Source organism: Xenopus tropicalis, chromosome 2, assembly GCF_000004195.4.
Source record: "Xenopus tropicalis strain Nigerian chromosome 2, UCB_Xtro_10.0, whole genome shotgun sequence".
NCBI classification, from domain to species: domain Eukaryota; kingdom Metazoa; phylum Chordata; class Amphibia; order Anura; family Pipidae; genus Xenopus; species Xenopus tropicalis.
This window is the reverse complement of record NC_030678.2, coordinates 3,315,213-3,335,853: the sequence shown is the minus strand read 5'-3', so window position 1 is coordinate 3,335,853 and position 20,641 is coordinate 3,315,213. Positions and strand designations below refer to the sequence as shown.

The following is a 20,641-nucleotide window of genomic DNA, read 5'->3' as shown; positions in this document are numbered from 1 at the left end:
CAACCAAATACCTTAGGGAGAGACTTGGGAGGCGCCTCTTGTGAGTCCATTTGAGGGATAGAACTGTCAGTCGTGTGGACCCAATAAAGTTCTAATCTATTTAATGTGATTGCTGCCTCCCTTTGCTTTATCTAAAGGGGAAGATAATATTAGAATTACTATGGGTTTAAAGGACAAGGAAACATAATATTACCCAGGGGCCACCCTGAAGTGAGCAAAATTTACCTGGGTGATTTTTAAAAAAAGTTTTTTATAGAAGAGAACTGATTGGGTTACTTTGCTGGGGGGGAGGGGTTACTGCTGCCATTGTTCTTCAGTGCCCAGGTAAGTACCTGAGTGGGCTTCAGGTGGGAACGTATGTAATATACTGGGGGGGCACTTGGAGAAAAATGGTGGCACCGATCTTCCCAGCAAAGTACCCCAGGGTTGTTCTGTGCCACAGAAGGGGCACCTGGGCCGGGGCATTTTTTTATAATAGGATTCTATGCCTTGCCCTTTAAAGGAAAAGCTTGCTGTTGTGTTTCTTTTATTGGAATTAATTTCTCTAATGTGAAGTTACAAAGGTTTCCAGGCATTGGTGTTATTTTAGTGGTTATTCCACACTTTCTGCCTTGTTGCTAGGGTCAGTGGCTTCCTAGCAACCTGATAGCGCTGCTGCAGAACAAAATGTTGACTAATGCAAAGAAATAATATCCTAAAAGTTTATTCTAAGCGGAACCGCCCCTTTAAGCAGCCCCTGTCCAATTACCAACAAGACCAGAGGGAGTTCTGCCCTTGGGGTATCAGTTATGCGCTGGGCACTGTGGGGGAGCAGGGCAAGGGCAGAACCACTAAATGCCCCCGTACAGTAGGTTCTATATTGACATTCCATTGGGCACCACCGTAGCCGCCTATAATAACGAGCAGGGGGGCCGCCCTTGGGTTCTATAGACATTACTGGCTCATTAGACCTGATTTAAAGGGGAAGTGTCACATTACTGCCCCCTACAGCCCAAGCAGATAAAGTGCATGTGGTGAGTAAAAATGACTAACGAGCTGTGAGATGCCCAGAAAGCCCCTAATGGTAACATTAAAGCTGGTAATTGGCGGCTCATCATCATCCTGTTATGTTAGAGCCTTTGCACTGTCCATACATTGATATACTGCCACCTGGTGGCTATTTTAGAGAATGCTTTTGTCAGCTGTATGATGAGATGGAGAAAGCTCTATGGCTGCTCCCTTCTAACATACCGGAGGGATGATGGGAATAAGGCAAGACCCCCCCCCCCCCCATACACAGTTTATCATTATGTGCAAAGCTGTTTGTCCTGGGCTCGCTGGCAAGCTCCGCCCACTGCCCATTTTCCCAGGCTGTATATACCAGCGTAGGGCTCAGTTATAGGTGTCATTAATGTCAATGGGAGTTGGGGGAGGCAGTCAGGCAGGGTCAATACTGGCAGAAAATCCCCCCCAAGCAATGTTCCCCTACGGGGCTATTAGTCACACCGGCTGATTTCAGCTGTTGATTTGGGTCCTTTAGATCAATATGGCAGCTTATCTGCCTGTGTATGGGCACCACCAATGGGCCTCCCTGAAATTGGACAGATCTTGATTGGGCAGGTTTGATTTTTCCCGTTGGATTGGGATGCGGCCCCCGATCTGCGGCGCCTGTGTCCCCTACGGCCAAACAATCCAATTAGTCCGATATTGGCCATAGCTGGGGATATTGGGAGAAGATCCAATCGCTTGGGGACCTCGCCAAATGAGCGGATCTTACCCTTTAGTGCTTTGTACCCCTGGGGGGCAGAACATGGGCATCCCCTGTAATACTGCCCTGGGCACAGATGGTACAACATAACAAAGCGGGTAAGTAGCTGCCAATCATTTCACTGTATTTTGTACATTTTTCAGCAGATTTGCAAACTTCTCAATGAAGCAAAATGGGGCAGATTCACTCATCACTATAACAGAATGTTCCGGAGCGTTCCGCTCTATATTTATACAGAACCGGGGATGAGCGAATGTTTGCACCAGGCAAGGACTCGTGGTAAAATTCCGCCTTTTGCCTTCAGTGAATCACTGCCGTAAAAATTTGCCTAAAAAAAGTCACACGTAAAAAAAACACCTATTGACTTTAATGCATTTCACAAATTTTGCCCATTTTGCAAATGTTTCAGCTGTTACCTGAAGGATACCTGCTGATTGGTTGCTATGGGTTACTAGACCTGCATTAGCGAGTGCAATAACTCACAGAGCAGAATAATCAGCTCAGAACTGCCCCCCCCCCCCCCCCTCAGGCTTCACTCATGGATCATTTACCAACCGGGGGGCAAATGTTTCTCACAATTAACACTCTGCCCTCAGCACCAGGATGTGCTTCCCCCCCTTGATGATGAAAAATCCCCATTTTTTTTTATATATTTCCTATTATTTTTGTGATTTATTTTCCTATAAGAAGCAACAACCCTACAATACAAACAAACACGTTGATTTCAGTTCCCGATTTTATTGATTTTTACACAAGAAAATCCTCAGGCCTCTCTGAAAAGGGCCAAAGTGATCACATGACCCTGTTGCTAGGCAAGCATCCTATTGGGGGTTCCCAGCATTTGGGGCGCTGTACCCCAAGGCTAATAAATATTAGTGAAACCCAATAGGATTTGTGCCACCAACATGGATTCCGGCAGCTCCGTTCCCATCAGGCACAAGGTTCTGTCTCATTATTACAGGGGAAAAGCGAATCAGTCAGAAATGAGTTAAACAGGGCATTATGGGAAACAGCACTGGCACATATCAGGGCTTTCTGGATAACAGATCCCATCATTTCATAATTGCTTCTAAATGAATTTTGGGGCAGTGAAGCCAAATTGGCCCCTAAGGAAAGAAAGTGGGGGCTCCAGAAAGGAGTGGGTGCGACCCAGAGTCATCACAGCCGGCCAACCCTAGATCAGATATGGGCAGCCAATAAGCACAGTCCGGGGGCGGGAGTTTTAGGATGAAGTGGGCACAGTAATGGGCATTGGGAAAGTGCCACGTTGCGCCTGTCCCGTTTCGTTAGATTAAACCATTCAGGGGGGAGATGTACTGTCAATGGAACAATCCATTGTGTAAAAACTGGTAAATGATTTCTATTGGCCCACAAGCCCCAACATCCCTCCATGGCACAAAGCTGGAGCAGGGGCTGCTGGGAGTTGTAGTTTATACAGACACAGACTCTGGTACAAGGCACCAAAAACACAATAAATAATCAGCACACACACACACACTATGCAATAAATACCCCTCCTTCACGTATTTTGGGGCATTAGAATCTTAATTAAAAAAAGCCTAAACCCCAAAGGAATAAAATACAAAAGAAAACCAGAAATCCATGTCTTGTTGCTGTAACATTTCACTGTAACAGGAGAACCAGCCCAACGCCATGGCACCCTGGGGAGTCGGGTTCTGAAGGGGCCCAATAGGCTCTGTAGCTCAGAGACTGACACAGGAGGGGGCAAATGGCCCAAATGCAAATGGTTCTAGGCTACGGATAAAATGACAGTTGCACCAACTTAAAAGGAGAGGCTTGGGCAGGGGGCAATGCCAGTCTCTCACATACAGTGAATCTAAGGGCTGCCAGCGGGGCAAATTGGGGGTGGCACAGACAGCACTACCATAAGCAACAGCCAGGGGGCGCAAACGGGCAAAGCATTAGCTATTGTGAGCTAAATATTCCCTAATAAAATAACGGAATTTGGGAAGAGTAAGAGGTAGAACAGGAAGCAGTGACCCCCCCCCCCATTAGAGCAGCAATGTAAATCTGCCCCCCATGTATTTAGTGCAAACTATAAACACCCAGAAGCCCCCCAGCAATAAACATCGCTTTATAACGGCACCGGATTGGGCAGGAACCTGAGAACCTTTAGAAACTTCAGGGGAAAAAAACAGGACAAACAAGAAACAGAATTACAATTCACAAAAACAACGTAGGATTTAAATAAAATGGAAGAAGGGGGCGACGCCAGCGGCGAGCAGGAACTGAAGGGGTTAATGTGGCCCTTTGCTCCAAGGTTGGTAGCCCTTAGGGCCACTCCTGAGTTACTTTCCCAGTCTCTGTAAACAGTTCTCCGGTACTAAGATTTCCTTCATGGAACGTTTCTCCCCCCCACCCATAAAGTCACGTCAGGATGCTAACTCCCAGCTGGGTCCTTCATGGAACATTTACCCCCCACCCATAGTCACGTCAGGGTGCTAACTCCCAGCAGGGTCCTCTTCCCGCGTCCTGTTGAGCAGATCGAAGCTTTTCTGGAGGAGGAGCAGGGAGTTCTTCAGCTGAAATAGAGAAACCCCAGTATTATTACAGCTAGACCCACCTTCAGCCAATCAAAGAATGAAGCTGGCCATACACCAGCCAATAAGAGGTGCCAACTTGACCCCTCAATGATGCTGTGATCCAATCCTCTCCCAATGGATACCAATAGGCCACTTAAGATCCAATTATTGGCCCAGAGGCCAAATGATCAGATCGGCACAGTGTAGCCAAGTTTGGCAAAGATCACCTTAGCTAACAATCCATCTGGTGATCTTGCTAAACAAGTGGAACTCCCAGTGTATGGGCGGCATTGGGACGAGCCAACTGGGGACGAGCATTGGGACGAGCCAACTGGGGACGAGCATTGGGACGAGCCAACTGGGGACGAGCATTGGGACGAGCCAACTGGGGACGAGCATTGGGACCAGCCAACTGGGGACGAGCATTGGGACCAGCCAACTGGGGACGAGAATTGGGACGAGCCAACTGGGGACGAGAATTGGGACCAGCCAACTGGGGGCGAGCATTGGGACCAGCCAACTGGGGGCGAGCATTGGGACCAGCCAACTGGGGGCGAGCATTGGGACCAGCCAACTGGGGGCGAGCATTGGGACCAGCCAACTGGGGGCGAGCATTGGGACGAGCCAACTGGGGGCGAGCATTGGGACCAGCCAACTGGGGGCGAGCATTGGGACCAGCCAACTGGGGACGAGCATTGGGACCAGCCAACTGGGGGCGAGCATTGGGACCAGCCAACTGGGGGCGAGCATTGGGACCAGCCAACTGGGGACGAACATTGGGACCAGCCAAAGGGGGGGCGAGCATTGGGACCAGCCAACTGGGGACGAGCATTGGGACCAGCCAACTGGGGACGAACATTGGGACCAGCCAACTGGGGACGAACATTGGGACCAGCCAACTGGGGATGAACATTGTGACCAGCCAACTGGGGACGAACATTGGGACCACCCAAAGGGGGGGCGAGCATTGGGACCAGCCAACTGGGGACGAACATTGGGACCAGCCAACTGGGGATGAACATTGTGACCAGCCAACTGGGGACGAACATTGGGACCACCCAAAGGGGGGGCGAGCATTGGGACCAGCCAACTGGGGACGAGCCTGCACCATTACCTGCTCAATGGTTGAAATGGAGTCCTGAAGTAGCCCCCTTAACCCTGGGCCGAATACCTTCTCTTTGTGGGGTTGATCCGCACCACCAATCCCACCGGGGTGTAGGCTGCAAGAGTAGGGGAGAATATATACTTATAGCTGGGAATATTTCATATTCAGCCTTAATCTGTGAAGCTGTGTATACTCTGTATATCAGTGGGGCTTATTCTTCCCATTCCTTAAATAGGCAGTACAAAGGCAAAGCTTTTAGAGTGCCCAGAACATTCCTTCTCTGTATATTTGTATTTATACATATGGGTAGGGGGTGCCATAGTATTTCCCTTAGACAGTACAGTATGGGGGTACAGCTTATTGTGTGCCCAGAACATTCCCTCTCTGTATATTTGTATTTATACATATGGGTAGGGGGTGCCATAGTGTTTCCCTTAGACAGTACAGTATGGGGGTACAGCTTATTGTGTGCCCAGAACATTCCTTCTCTGTATATTTGTATTTATACATATGGGTAGGGGGTGCCATAGTATTTCCCTTAGACAGTACAGTATGGGGGGTACAGCTTATTGTGTGCCCAGAACATTCCTTCTCTGTATATTTGTATTTATATATATGGGTAGGGGGTGCCATAGTGTTTCCCTTAGACCGTACAGTATGGGGGTACAGCTTATTGTGTGCCCAGAACATTCCTTCTCTGTATATTTGTATTTATACATATGGGTAGGGGGTGCCATAGTGTTTCCCTTAGACAGTACAGTATGGGGGTACAGCTTATTGTGTGCCCAGAACATTCCCTCTCTGTATATTTGTATTTATACATATGGGTAGGAGGTGCCATAGTGTTTCCCTTAGACAGTACAGTATGGGGGTACAGCTTATTGTGTGCCCAGAACATTCCTTCTCTGTATATTTGTATTTATACATATGGGTAGGGGGTGCCATAGTGTTTCCCTTAGACAGTACAGTATGGGGGGGGGGTACAGCTTATTGTGTGCCCAGAACATTCCTTCTCTGTATATTTGTATTTATACATATGGGTAGGAGGTGCCATAGTGTTTCCCTTAGACAGTACAGTATGGGGGTACAGCTTATTGTGTGCCCAGAACATTCCTTCTCTGTATATTTGTATTTATACATATGGGTAGGAGGTGCCATAGTGTTTCCCTTAGACAGTACCAGTAGTTTGCCGCTATAGTGTGCCTTGCTTGGCCCGGTTACATGGTGCCTTACCTGGCATAGCGCTCCTGCTTGTGGTGAAAATGGTGGAAGCTCTGGGCTGCATGCTCAATCTTAGACAGCTTTAGGAACAGGGTGACGTTGAGCAGAACCAACAGAACCAGGCTGAGGAATACAGAACAGAACATACAAATCCTTTCCATCCCATCATTAATTGGGCAGCAGGGGGCGCTAGATCAGGCCAGTTAGTAGGGGCCATAGAATGGGTGACCCAAAGCCTTCCTAGTGCTTAAGCCTCAGACTGGGGCATAAAGGGTGGATTCTAAGTGTTTTTCTGCTGTGGTTTTGGTTGCAGCGACAGTGACGCGCAGATACTCACAAGATACTCATTACTAGTATGATTGTAGTGTTCCTTCCCCCGGCACTTTTCCTGCCTAAAGGAAAACAAAAAGAGCCAATAACTTACAGCATGGGGGCAGTTTCATCAGCAGATACTGAGGGTTATATTGGGATTACTTGGGGGTTCCTACGGTTGGGCACACCTGTATGATCCTTCCTCAGATCCAGTCCCATGTGTGTGGGATCGTGCTGGGCGCCATGTTTGGGAAGGTGCTCCCCCAGGCTGCGGTTCGGATTCCGTCTCCTCCTTCTCATGGATTTTCCAGCCTCTGCTAAGACGGAACCTGAAGCGTTTTCTTCTATCATCAGATCCGACTCTGCAGGAATGAAGGTTCCCATGAAGGAGGGCAACTGGGGTGGTTTCCCTGCCCTCCAGCCCCACAGCTACACGCACTCACTGGCAAGAACAAATGCACTGCCCGGGGGTCAGGGTGGGCTTCCTACTAGGCCCTACTACTGCTCTCTAATGAGACCCCTGCTAGGGAGCCCTAGTACTGCGCTCTAATGAGACCCCTGCTAGGGAGCCCTAGTATTGTGCTCTAATGAGACCCCTGCTAGGGAGCCCTAGTACTGCTCTCTAATGAGACCCCTGCTAGGGAGCCCTAGTACTGCGCTCTAATGAGACCCCTGCTAGGGAGCCCTAGTATTGTGCTCTAATGAGACCCCTGCTAGGGAGCCCTAGTACTGCGCTCTAATGAGACCCCTGCTAGGGAGCCCTAGTATTGTGCTCTAATGAGACCCCTGCTAGGGAGCCCTAGTATTGTGCTCTAATGAGACCCCTGCTAGGGAACCCTAGTATTGCGCTGAGACCCCTGCTAGGGAGCCCTAGTATTGCGCTGAGACCCCTGCTAGGGAGCCCTAGTATTGTGCTCTAATGAGACCCCTGCTAGGGAGCCCTAGTATTGTGCTCTAATGAGACCCCTGCTAGGAAGCCCTAGTATTGTGCTCTAATGAGACCCCTGCTAGGGAGCCCTAGTATTGTGCTCTAATGAGACCCTGCTAGGAGCCCTTTGCCTATGGACCTGCTAGGAAGCCCTACTATTGTGCTCTAATGAGACCCCTGCTAGGGAGCCCTAGTATTGTGCTCTAATGAGACCCCTGCTAGGGAGCCCTACTATTGTGCTCTAATGAGACCCCTGCTAGGGAGCCCTAGTATTGCGCTCTAATGAGACCCCTGCTAGGGAGCCCTAGTATTACGCTCTAATGAGACCCCTGCTAGGGAGCCCTACTATTGTGCTCTAATGAGACCCCTGCTAGGGAGCCCTAGTATTGTGCTCTAATGAGACCCCTGCTAGGGAGCCCTAGTATTGTGCTCTAATGAGACCCCTGCTAGGGAGCCCTAGTATTGTGCTCTAATGAGACCCCTGCTAGGAAGCCCTAGTATTGTGCTCTAATGAGACCCCTGCTAGGGAGCCCTACTATTGTGCTCTAATGAGACCCCTGCTAGGGAGCCCTAGTATTGCGCTCTAATGAGACCCCTGCTAGGGAGCCCTAGTATTACGCTCTAATGAGACCCCTGCTAGGGAGCCCTACTATTGTGCTCTAATGAGACCCCTGCTAGGGAGCCCTAGTATTGTGCTCTAATGAGACCCCTGCTAGGGAGCCCTAGTATTGTGCTCTAATGAGACCCCTGCTAGGGAACCCTAGTATTGCGCTGAGACCCCTGCTAGGGAGCCCTAGTATTGCGCTGAGACCCCTGCTAGGGAGCCCTAGTATTGTGCTCTAATGAGACCCCTGCTAGGGAGCCCTAGTATTGTGCTCTAATGAGACCCCTGCTAGGGAGCCCTAGTATTGCGCTCTAATGAGACCCCTGCTAGGGAGCCCTAGTATTGCGCTCTAATGAGACCCCTGCTAGGGAGCCCTAGTATTGCGCTCTAATGAGACCCCTGCTAGGGAGCCCTAGTATTGCGCTCTAATGAGACCCCTGCTAGGGAACCCTAGTATTGCGCTCTAATGAGACCCCTGCTAGGGAGCCCTAGTATTGCGCTCTAATGAGACCCCTGCTAGGGAGCCCTACTATTGTGCTCTAATGAGACCCCTGCAAGGGAGCCCTAGTATTGCGCTCTCATGAGACCCCTGCTAGGGAGCCCTAGTATTGCGCTCTAATGAGACCCCTGCTAGGGAGCCCTAGTATTGCGCTCTAATGAGACCCATGCTAGGGAACTCTAGTATTGCGCTCTAATGAGACCCCTGCTAGGGAGCCCTAGTATTGCGCTCTAATTTGACCCCTGCTAGGGAACCCTAGTATTATAGGGATATTATAAGTCACTGAGGAGTTGACCATGACCATATAAAGGTACGAGGCTTAGGGCTTTTATACAAGTCATGGAACTCCTAGGTGACTTTTAATATTCTCATATTTTACAACAGGGGGTACTTTATTTATTATAATATACAAGTTTCAGTGAGTCATGTGACAGAAATGACATCACTAAGCTCCGATTATAACTCATGACATCACTAAGCACCGTTTATAAGGACATAATTTACAGTTTGGTCCCATAGGGAAATGACCCAACTGTATATTATAACAATATAACTTATTATAAACCTCCCCAGTTCTACGGATACAAGCACTTGTTCCTATTGGCAGAGGGGAAGGTATATGGAGGATGGGTACAGGGATAGGAGTTTATTTAGGGACTAGAGGACTGACCCATCTGCTTGAAGTAATCCTCCAGGCCACTCCACGAGTTCCTCTCAATGAAAGTCTTGACCAGGCCCCAGGGCTGCTTTTTGTACCTGACGTCCGTGCAGACCCTGTGGAATCAACAGAAAGGCAGAGATGGGGATAAATATACAGGGCATTGCCTAATTCTGCACTCCATGGCATGACTGCCCCCTACAGGATGGAGTACAATAGGAACACAGGACAGTTTGGCTTTTCACAGACTTACCCTTTATAGCCCCCCAAGCCTGCAGTCTCCCCCTGATATCATTCATTTTCCTGCTACTCAGTGGGTTCAGTCCTCCCTTATGACTTAGTAGGAGTGCAAGCTCGTTGCAATCACATTGGCTGTTCTGCAGTCTAAACCACAGCACTAAGGCGGTTATGTTGCCACTCACCGTAACCTGCATTTGTCTTGGGCCGTTCGGACAATGCTGTATTTATTCACGGTGTAGAAGTAGTCGTGATAAGGCACGTCGTGTGTGAGAACCTCCGCTTCCACCGAGTAGCTCAGCCCACCTTGGTTGCCTTTGTACAACACCTGGAAAGCAGCCATACAGGTTTAAGGTGCCCCCCCTTTTATAGGGGAGTTTTGCCTTTACAGATCCAGTTATACAATGTGGCATGTACAATGAATTATGGGTAAGTGTCCGGCTTGTATACAGGCAATGTATAGGCAGTTATTTAGAGTGTAGGCCGCTGGGGCCCATTACCTGTTTCTCTGTGGCCGTGGTGAACTTTCCGACCAGCGGGTTGTTAATGGTGATGGTGTAAGTGAGGGTCCTTGTCTGCTTCCCGTTGCCGTCTGACTGCCAGGGGGTACATTCCAGGTCTGTGCAATGAGGCAACAAGCAGGTTAATGGCAGAGAAACAGGGATATATGTAGAGAACAACTAAATATTTACTAGTCCATTTGATAACTAATCTGTGTGCATTGGTTATTGGGCAAAATCTCTGTAGGGCCCCCAAACCCTGGGCAAGATGACCCGTTTGGTCACTGAAAATGTGTGTTAGTCAGAACCCTCACTGGGCCCTCTGTGCTTATAGGTCCCAAAGCGATCGCTGGCTCTGATGCCCCTACTCTTATGGCCCCATACCAGTGGCATCAGGGACAGAGCTACAAAGGAAGCAGAGGTTGCAGGGGCGCCCGGGAGTTTAGAGGGCCCAGTAAGGTCCTTATTTATTAGCAATTTCAATATATCTTGGTAGAATTGGTCAACTGGGATTTGGTAATGTCCCACCTTCTACTCGGACTGGGCCGCTGGGACACTGGGAAAATACACAATGGTCTCAAGCGGCCCAGACCCGACCCTATTGCCCCTACATCTGGCCTCCGATGTCCTACCCTGAAGCATTTCCCATACGCACATTCAGGGGAGGATGTCGGACAGGGGCCCCTGCAGGGGGGGTTAGGAGTGCGCAGTGAGGGCCCCTGCGGGGGATGCAACCGGAGGAGGCACCTTAGGGGGTGCGGGGCCCCAGGGGTGGTAGCCCCGGTTCGACCCTGGCTACCAGCACCCCCTGCCTGCTCACTTGCTGTCCAATGCATTTGAGCAATGGAGGATGGATTAAGGGGGCAGGGTCATTAAGGCTTTGTGGTTGGGGGGGGCACACATTCTGCCACTGTGCTATACCCACACACACCTGGCAATGGAACCCTGTGGGTCTGACACAGCTAAAGTGTTAATAAGCACTATATCAGCAGCTGCTTCCCAGCCCCCCGTTCATTCAGTATTATTGTGGGGTTCCTAGTATTCCTGGGGCAACGGCATCACAGGGATGGCACAAGTACATGGTTTCAGCATGTTGGGCATCATTCCTTTGCTTTAAATACCCCACTGGGCATAGAAGGGGGTTAATTGATTCATTACAGGGGCAGAAGCAATGCTGACGTATAACAGGGGGTGCTGACCATTAATACGACCCTGATCCCTTTCAGAATGCCTTTAACAAGGAGGGGCAGCTCTAGCAAGAACAGCAAGTTGTAGTTCTGCTTATACCAAGAATTGCCCCCCAAGAGCACCCCATTAGCTGTGATCAGGACTGAGAGACCCAGATCTTACCAAACACTTTGCGGGACCCCAGGAAGTTGACAAAGAAGTGTGATTGGGTGAAGAGAAGCTGGAACATCCTCTCGGCGCTGATCTGATACACGCGGTTAATGTAGAGCCGCCCGTCGATCCCTTCCTCGGGGTACTTGGTATCTTCTGCCTCACAGAAAACAAGTCAGTGGGGTCAGTTAGAGCCGGGGGGGGGGGGGGTTAATTAAATATCAATATGAAGCTAAGGTTGCTCCTTACCCTCATCCCCTGTATCAGAAAAGCTGCTCCGGTCTAAATTCTGGTTTTCATTCCCATTCAAGTCCAGTGCCAGAGCAGGGGTTCCGATGGTTGCCCGGAGGCTGGGCTTTCTGTCTGCGCCTAACTGGGGGCTCTTGCCCCCTGCCTTCTCCCCTTGACTTTCTTCTACATGCGATTGCCTCAGTATCTGGGGAAGGAACTGGGTTAGGGCAAGAGGGCAACAACATGGGCATGATACAAGCTGTTTAAACATCTGTTTAAACATCTGTGTAAAAAGTGAAGTGAAGCATCACCGGTGATGTTGCCCAGGGCAACCAATCAGCGGTTAGATTTCAACAGTTAGAAAACCAAAGCATCTGATTGGCTGCTATGAGTAACATCACTGGCAATGTTTTATTCCACTTTTTACACAGCCTGATAATTATACCCCTAAGCCTCATTCATTAAGCTAAAACCAGCATAGCAATGCAAATGTGAGGTTAAAACTTTTTATATATAAGATATACATTAAACTTTTTTTAATCAGTGTTTTACTTGTTTATAAAATGTTAATGAGGCTTTTTGCCCCTATTGTTCTAGGGTGAGACAGGAACTTGCCCCCTAACAATAGTCTGCTAATCCCCATTAATATGTAACTGATCCCCCAATGGGGCCCCTACCTTAGGTGTGAAATGGAGACTGGGGGAAACAAAACAGAAGAGTTTAGAATTGGTCTGACAGAGTTACACTGAGCTTTACGCCATTTTGAAAATGGCGGGGAAAAATGTCGTTAAAATGTCGTTTAAACGACAAATTCACAAAAAAGTGTCTGTAAACTGTCTTTCTTTCACCAAAAACAGAAAAGTGGCGGTTGAGTCATAATTTAGGCGGATTTGTGTTTGTGAATCTGGACAAAGAGTTTTCCACCTGTTTTTCCACCACTTTTACTCCAAAAAAGGGCCACCTCCACTTTTGTGAATTCCCCCCAATAAGTCCCCCCCCCATGTTGTACATGAGCTACTGTATGTCCAACTGTCGACCTTTACTACAACTCCCAGGACCCTTCAGTACAAGGAAGGCTGCCATTCACTGGGTATTTGGCAAACCTGGGCAACTGTAAGGTGCTTTGAGGCTATAATAACACATCATTGCCAGAAGAAGAAAGGAAAACATGACCTTGTGCCTGGGTTGGGAAGAATGATCTTTAGGGCAGCCATGGCACACATGGCCCCAGCGCTAAGGATCAGGGCCGGCCCCAGCGCTAGGGATCAGGGACGGCCCCATGGCTAGGGATCAGGGACGGCCCCAGCGCTAGGGATCAGGGACGGCCCCAGCGCTAGGGATCAGGGACGGCCCCAGCGCTAAGGATCAGGGCCAGCCCCAGCGCTAAGGATCAGGGCCGGCCCCAGCGCTAGGGATCAGGGACGGCCCCAGCGCTAGGGATCAGGGACGGCCCCAGCGCTAAAGATCAGGGCCGGCCCCAGCGCTAAGGATCAGGGACGGCCCCAGCGCTAGGGATCAGGGACGGCCCCATGGCTAGGGATCAGGGACGGCCCCATGGCTAGGGATCAGGGACGGCCCCAGCGCTAGGGATCAGGGACGGCCCCATGACTAGGGATCAGGGACGGCCCCATGGCTAGGGATCAGGGACGGCCCCATGGCTAGGGATCAGGGACGGCCCCAGCGCTAGGGATCAGGGACGGCCCCATGGCTAGGGATCAGGGACGGCCCCATGGCTAGGGATCAGGGACGGCCCCATGGCTAGGGATCAGGGACGGCCCCATGGCTAGGGATCAGGGACGGCCCCAGCGCTAGGGATCAAGGACGGCCCCATGGCTAGGGATCAGGGCCGGCCCCAGCGCTAGGGATCAGGGCCGGCCCCAGCACATGGAAGAGCTAGTGTTTAGGACTCACCAACTGCATGGGGCTCAATAAAGGTGAATCGGTCTCTGTGCCCTGTGAGACGGAAGCGCCCCGGGGCATTTTCTCTGGCTTTTCTCCACAATCCTCTGAAACTGCCCTTCCCAAGAGTCTGAGAAAAGGGGGAGAGAGAAATGTTACTTATTGGCACAAACACAGCCGTGTTAAGGGCCATGCCATCTATACATTAAACCAAGGGAATGAATGAAGGACCTTCACATGTCTATGTACATTAGCTTTTAAAGGGTAACTCCACCCTAAACCTGTTTTTGCATAAATTGCGTTCTAAGCCACTTTCCCACTGTTTAACCAGTAATAAAATAATAAGGTTATGTAACAAAAGATATTAAATGTGTTCAGGTGTAATAACATAACAGCCAATTAGACGTATCCATCTGTTTGGTTGCTATGAGGGTTATGACATTTGGGGTATATAGAGATGGCTCGGCATGGGCACAGCTATACCTACCTTGTCTGCCCATTATCTTCCACTGGCACAGACATGTGCTCCATCTCCTCATTGTTCAGCCCAAGATCGGTTCCATAGCTCTGCTGAACCAGCTGCCAGAATTCCTTCTTGGTCAGGGTCTGCACAGAGGGAAGACAAATGGATATTAAGGCTACGGCCTGCGGGGCAATAGGGGCAATAGGTACAACGGGGCAGAACCCAGTCCATAGGGATCATATGACATTGAATGGTCACATACAGCAGCTACTTGCCCCAGGGCTGGGCAGCTCTCCTAAACCCCCCCCCCAGTCTGGCACTGGGGTACCAACCAACCAAGTTAGCTTATTAACTAAGGGGTGCTCATACAGTAAAAGGGCAAAGTAATGTACCCCCTACTGTAAATTATAATAATAAGAGGAATAAGGCCAAAGGCACAGTGCTTTTATATAGGTCATGGAACTGCGAGTTTACACTTACACCTATATCCTCATACTGTACTTTCTGTCTCATATAGATATGGCAGCTCCTACCCATATGTATAAATACAAATATACAGAGAAGGAATGTTCTGGGCACACAATAAGCTGTACCCCCATACTGTACTGTCTAAGGGAAACACTATGGCACCCCCTACCCATATGTATAAATACAAATATACAGAGAAGGAATGTTCTGGGCACACAATAAGCTGTACCCCCATACTGTACTGTCTAAGGGAAACACTATGGCACCCCCTACCCATATGTATAAATACAAATATACGGGGCGTGGCTTGACGCTGAATGTGAACAGTCGCACCTAAAGACTGCTCCGTGTCCCGGTCCTCATAATCCTGCAAGTAAGCGCACCAAAACCTACACAACGGAATTCAAGGGACATACCGAAGAGCCCTTACCCCAGAGAGTGCTGATGGGGCAAAACAAAGCCCAGAAAAGGGCTTCGGAAGCCGCAGCGAAACTCGAAAAGTTCTCCCGCGAAACACGGCACACCCAAGATGGCGGCGAGGAGAGCGTGACACAGCCACCACCACAGCGGCAGATGAGAGGAGAACCCTGCACTCAACAGGGGGACCCCCAAACCTCCTCAGCAACCTCGCCAACTGAACCTACCTTAGCTGATCTACTCGCAGAAATTCGTGCCTCCAAGGAATCCTGTACTTCCCTCATATGCTCCAAAACTGACGAGATAAAAGTCGAGCTATCCATAATAAAGCAGGACTTCCAGAAGCTGCGGGAAAGAACAACGCTCTTAGAGCAACGAGTGAGCTCCCTAGAAGATGTTGCTAATCCTATGCCGGACCGACTGCAACAGCTACACCAATCCGTTAACACATGCGCAGCCAAGTCCGACGACCTCGAGAACAGGCTACGCAGGAACAACCTGCGGTTCCTCGGCTTCCCAGAACGCTCGGAAGGCAACTCACCCGAAAAGTTCATCGAAACCTGGCTGATGGAGCAATTCGGCAGGGAATCGTTTTCCACAGCGTTTGCAGTTGAGCGCGCACATCGCATACCTACCAAGGCCCCAATCCCGGGGGCACCAGCCAGACCACTAATAGCCCGATTGCTAAATGCGAGGGACAGAGACTCCACACTATCACTGGCCCGCAAGAAAGAGCAGCTAACCTTCCAGGATGCCAAGATATCAATTTTCGGGGACTTCTCCGCGGAAATCCAAAAGCAGAGGGCCCGGTTCCTAGAAAGCAAAAGACGCCTACGAGAGATGGGCCTCCAATACGCCATGCTGTACCCAGCCCGACTACGAGTAATCGAGAACGGGACTACGCATTTTTTCACTAACCCGCAGGATCTCTGCAGCTGGATCGACGCCAGGAAGAACCGCTAAGGAACCCCGGCCCCACACCGGACCTGCAAGACGGCGAGGTCTTTCATTACCGACACAGTTTTTCCGAGAATATAGGACACTGGACAACCCCCAGGTCGTATAATAATATGATGTGCTATGTTTGCTAGTATGTTCCCCCCAAATAATTAATACTCAACTGGTGGTTAAGCACCAGCACTAGGACCGGGACTGAGCGCACAATACAAACGAACTACCCCAATTCACCCCCCAGACCTCCCACGGGGTGATAAGTAATATAACCCTCTCACGGCCGGAAGGCCAAGCGCTAAGTTAGCGCCCTAATGGTATTTACAATGTTGTTTCAATGTATACGGGAACAAATCTGCCAGGAGTTGGGGATCTGTGCAGATGGGGAGGGGGGTCAGGGAATGTTACAAGGGTTTTGTTATTCAGTTATAAGCAAGGCTAAACTCAGGTATCTCAACACCGACACGCACATCCAGGTTCCAAATATGTATCCAAAGGTGCCCCAAACCACCAGAGGCTCCCTGAAGGATTTACCTAGATCTCCCAATGGTTAAACTGCTTAGTTGGAACGTGAGGGGCCTCAATGACCAAATTAAGCGCAGATTGGTGCTTGACTTCTTGAAAAAATCGGGGGCCAACATACTCCTGTTACAGGAAACACACCTCCAGGGGGGTAGAACGATGGCCCTCAAAAGACCATGGGTGGGCTGGCATTACCATGCGGAACGTTCATCACACTCCTCTGGGGTAGCTATTCTTATCACTCGCAATACCCCCTTTAGGTTGGGTACGGTAATACGGGACCCCAAGGGCAGGTATATCTTTCTGCACGGCTATCTGCAAGCCCAGGAAGTGGTAATTGCAAATATCTATATCCCACCCCCGTACCAAGACACATGCCTAATTCACCTGGTCAGTTTCATAGCGAAATTCCCACATGCGGCAATAATTGCGATGGGGGATTTCAATACCCTAATAAACCCGGTTTTAGATAGGCAAAGAAGGGCCAATTCTACAGCACAGGAAGCCAGCAGCAACCTACGCTCCCTAGCAGACATGGCGGGCCTGACCGAGGTATGGAGGCATTTGCATCCTAAAACTCGCCAATACTCATGTTACTCCCAATCCCATACAGTATTATCCAGAATTGATCTGGCGTTTGTCAACCGGGAAGCACTCCCTAGGGTAAGTGCAGCCAAGTACTTAGCCAGGGGCATCTCAGATCATGCCCCTCTGGAGATTCACTTTAGGAATACAGACCAAACTAGGAAACCAAGGTGGTCACTGAACCCAGCGTGGCTGGGAATTCTAGATAATTTCCAACAGATAGAAGCTGCCACTAGGGAATTTATCTCACTCAATGAGCACACGGTGGACACACTAACCTTCTGGGACGCACTAAAAGCAAACCTCAGGGGCCTCTTCAATGATGAAATAACAGCCTTTAAAAGGCAGTCCAGAAATGCACAACATCAACTTGAATTTGATATCCTGGAAATAGAGGCAGAGGTGGCAGCCACCCCGCTCCCGGGCAAATTCAGGCAGCTGGAAAAAGCCCAGGAAAGTTATGCAAAACACATGAGGGACAAAGCGCTTGCCCAGTACTCCTTTATGAAACTCAATGTTATGGAGTACGGGGAAAGGGCAGGGAAAATGTTAGCCCATCTAGTAAGAATACAATCCACTCCCAACGCAATCACGTTACTAAAAACAGACCAGGGCTCCTTAACGACAGACGCTAGGGTAATCCAGCAGGAGCTAACTAAGTTTTACTCGAATCTATATACGTCCACTTTGGACGGAGAGGATATGAGCAAAATAGATGCCTTTCTAGACCCCCTGGTACTGCCGCAACTCAGCCCAGATTACAAGGCATTCTTAGAGGAGGAGGTCTCACTGATAGAAGTGCAGGAGGCTATAGACTCCTTCCCGAATGGCAAGGCGGCGGGGGCAGATGGCCTCCCCGTTGAACTCTATAAAAGACATGCAAAAACGTTGGCACCCGTGTTACTAAAGACCTATAACGAAGCCCATAGGGAAGGTCAGCTGCCCCAATCTATGTACCAAGCAGCCATAGTGCTGCTACCCAAGGCGGGCAAGGACCCCACTCTGCCTGAATCATACCGGCCTATATCCCTACTAACAGCCGATGTAAAAATCCTGGCCAAATTGCTGGCTAACCGACTTAAGAAAATAATAGGCAGCATAATTGCGGACGATCAGTTAGGGTTCATGCCGGGTAAAACGACAGCCATGAATATCCGGAGGCTGTTTCTGAACCTAACAACAGCCCATGCTAACTCGGGAGAGAGGGCCATAGCTGCCTTAGATATTGCTAAGGCCTTCGACACGGTCGAATGGCCCTATCTGTGGAAGGCCCTAGACAAATTTGGGTTCGGTACGAAATTTGTAAACCTAGTCAAACTACTATACAAGTCGCCCACCGCTTTCCTTAGAGTAGGTACAGATGAGGCACCCCCATTTAGCCTTACCAGGGGCACCCGCCAGGGATGCCCCCTGTCGCCACTTTTATTTGCAATTGCAATTGAGCCATTCGCGGCGGCAGTCAGACAGCATCCCAACATAGTGGGCTGGATATCCCAAACCCGCACTGACAAACTCCAACTATATGCGGACGATACTTTAATATATCTAGGGGACAGGGGACAATCCTTAAGCGCATTAATAGAGCTCACGGAGGCATTTGGAACAGTCTCAGGGTTAAAAGTCAGCCAGGCCAAATCTCTGTTATTTCCAGTGGACCCACAACAGAGGGGGCCCAGATCCGTGCCTAGTCCCCTACCGATTGCAAACCAATTCACATACCTAGGGGTAGAGATAGCACTCCCCATAACAACATATTATGACCTTAATCTGGGCCCCATGCTAGGATGGATAGACACCAAGTTTGCCGCATGGGGCAACTTGCCAATAGGGCCTGCAGGCCGCATACAACTCATCAAAATGTTTGTCCAACCAAAAATTATGTACGCTCTATGGCACACGCCTACGGCCCCTCCAAAAACTTTTTTCAGTAAACTAGACACAACCATGAGGTCTTTCATATGGGGAAAGGGCCGCTCACGACTAAGCCTACCACACCTAAAGAGGGCAAAAACAGGGGGTGGAATGGCCCTCCCTGACTTCAGGGTCCTATACTTGGCGGCGCAACTGTCACACCTGAGCCCACTAACCCCTGAGGGCCCTTGCTCTGCCCTTTACAACTCATGGCAGGAGTTACTACCCCCACATATAGCTCCATGGCAAGCCGTGCTGGTCCAACCATCAACACCCCCCCACAACTTACTGGTAGCAGCGGTACGTCGGGCATACGTAGACGCCCGAAAGACCGCTGGGGCTTGCACAATAGACCCTGCCACCCCCCTCTGGGGCAACAAAGTGTTGGGCAACTTGGCAAGGTCTCCCCCCCCCAGGCAGTGGGTAGAGGCAGGCCTCATCTCCATTCAGGATGTGTGGGACATGGGGGTGACAGCACCATTCGCATTCCTAAGGCAGCACCGCTCCCTTCCAGCTTCCCAATGGCTATTGTATCACAGGGTGTATACCACCCTCAAATGCCTGCACAAAAGGTCCCTCCTGGCTACCCTAGAGGACCCACTTCTATCACTTATAAAAACGGGTCATAAAAAGTGTAAGATCTCTACCATATACAAATATATTATGGAAGCGAGGCAAAAACTGACTAACATGAAATGCAGGGAATCCTGGGAGGAGGACCTAGGGCCTATTCTGGATGATCAATGGAAGGAGGTGCTGGCCTCCCCAAAAATTGTGTCCATCAACTGTAGACATGAGATGTTGCAGCTCTACCTTATCCACCGGGCCTACTACACCCCCGCGAAACTGCATAAAATATACCCAGAATCCTCCCCGCTATGCCTTAGATGCCAAGCGGAGACTGGAACCCTCCTGCACACTCTCTGGTCCTGCCCAATGCTAACCACCTACTGGGCCTCGATCCTTAACAAGCTGAACGCGGTGATAGACTCAGACATCACCCCGTCCCCAAAAGTATGCATCTTGGGCATAACCTCCAGCCTAGAGTTAAACCAAGGTCAAAAAACTCTTATAACTAAGGCGTTATTCCAAGCCCGCAGACAACTAACCCTAAACTGGAAAGGGCAGACAGCCCCGTCCTATGACTCGTGGCTGAGTGCCATGAACGAGGTATGTCTGCAAGAAAAGCATTCTCTAGGCAGGAAAGGGAAAAATGCCACATATACCAGTATCTGGGGGTGTTGGGAAGCACACACTGCCCAACAAAGCTAAAAAACAAAAAAAAAAAAAAAAAAAAAACAGAAAAAACAGAGGTATAACTGTGCTGAACCACAGGGTATCAGGGCAACCCAAGTACTCCCTACGCTGCAATCCCAGTAGGTTACCCCATGAACCTGAAAGAACGACCAACATCTACACTGCTGTATTCAAGGCGAGCACTACTTGGATAAACTAAATGTCACTAGCTCATGAATGTGTAAATGTAAGTTGAACCGTGATGT

At 49.8% G+C, this 20,641-nt stretch overlaps 1 protein-coding gene across 5 annotated transcripts in view; it reads right to left on the bottom strand.

The window, feature by feature from the left end:
* Nucleotides 1-2,465: 2,465 nt before the first annotated feature.
* gramd1c (GRAM domain containing 1C) overlaps nt 2,466-20,641 on the bottom strand; it is a 73,775-nt gene continuing 55,599 nt past the window's right edge. For 4 of the 5 annotated variants that reach the window (XM_031895784.1, XM_031895785.1, XM_012954418.3 and 1 more), the window contains 12 exons: nt 14,310-14,428; nt 13,835-13,952; nt 11,942-12,128; nt 11,705-11,848; nt 10,355-10,473; nt 10,040-10,182; nt 9,630-9,733; nt 7,117-7,290; nt 6,954-7,008; nt 6,629-6,739; nt 5,405-5,510; nt 2,466-4,290 (listed from right to left, as the gene is read on the bottom strand). In XM_031895784.1, coding sequence (XP_031751644.1) covers nt 4,210-4,290; nt 5,405-5,510; nt 6,629-6,739; nt 6,954-7,008; nt 7,117-7,290; nt 9,630-9,733; nt 10,040-10,182; nt 10,355-10,473; nt 11,705-11,848; nt 11,942-12,128; nt 13,835-13,952; nt 14,310-14,428 — 1,461 coding nt within the window. In that variant the 3' untranslated portion in view covers nt 2,466-4,209. 5 annotated transcript variants of the gene reach the window in all.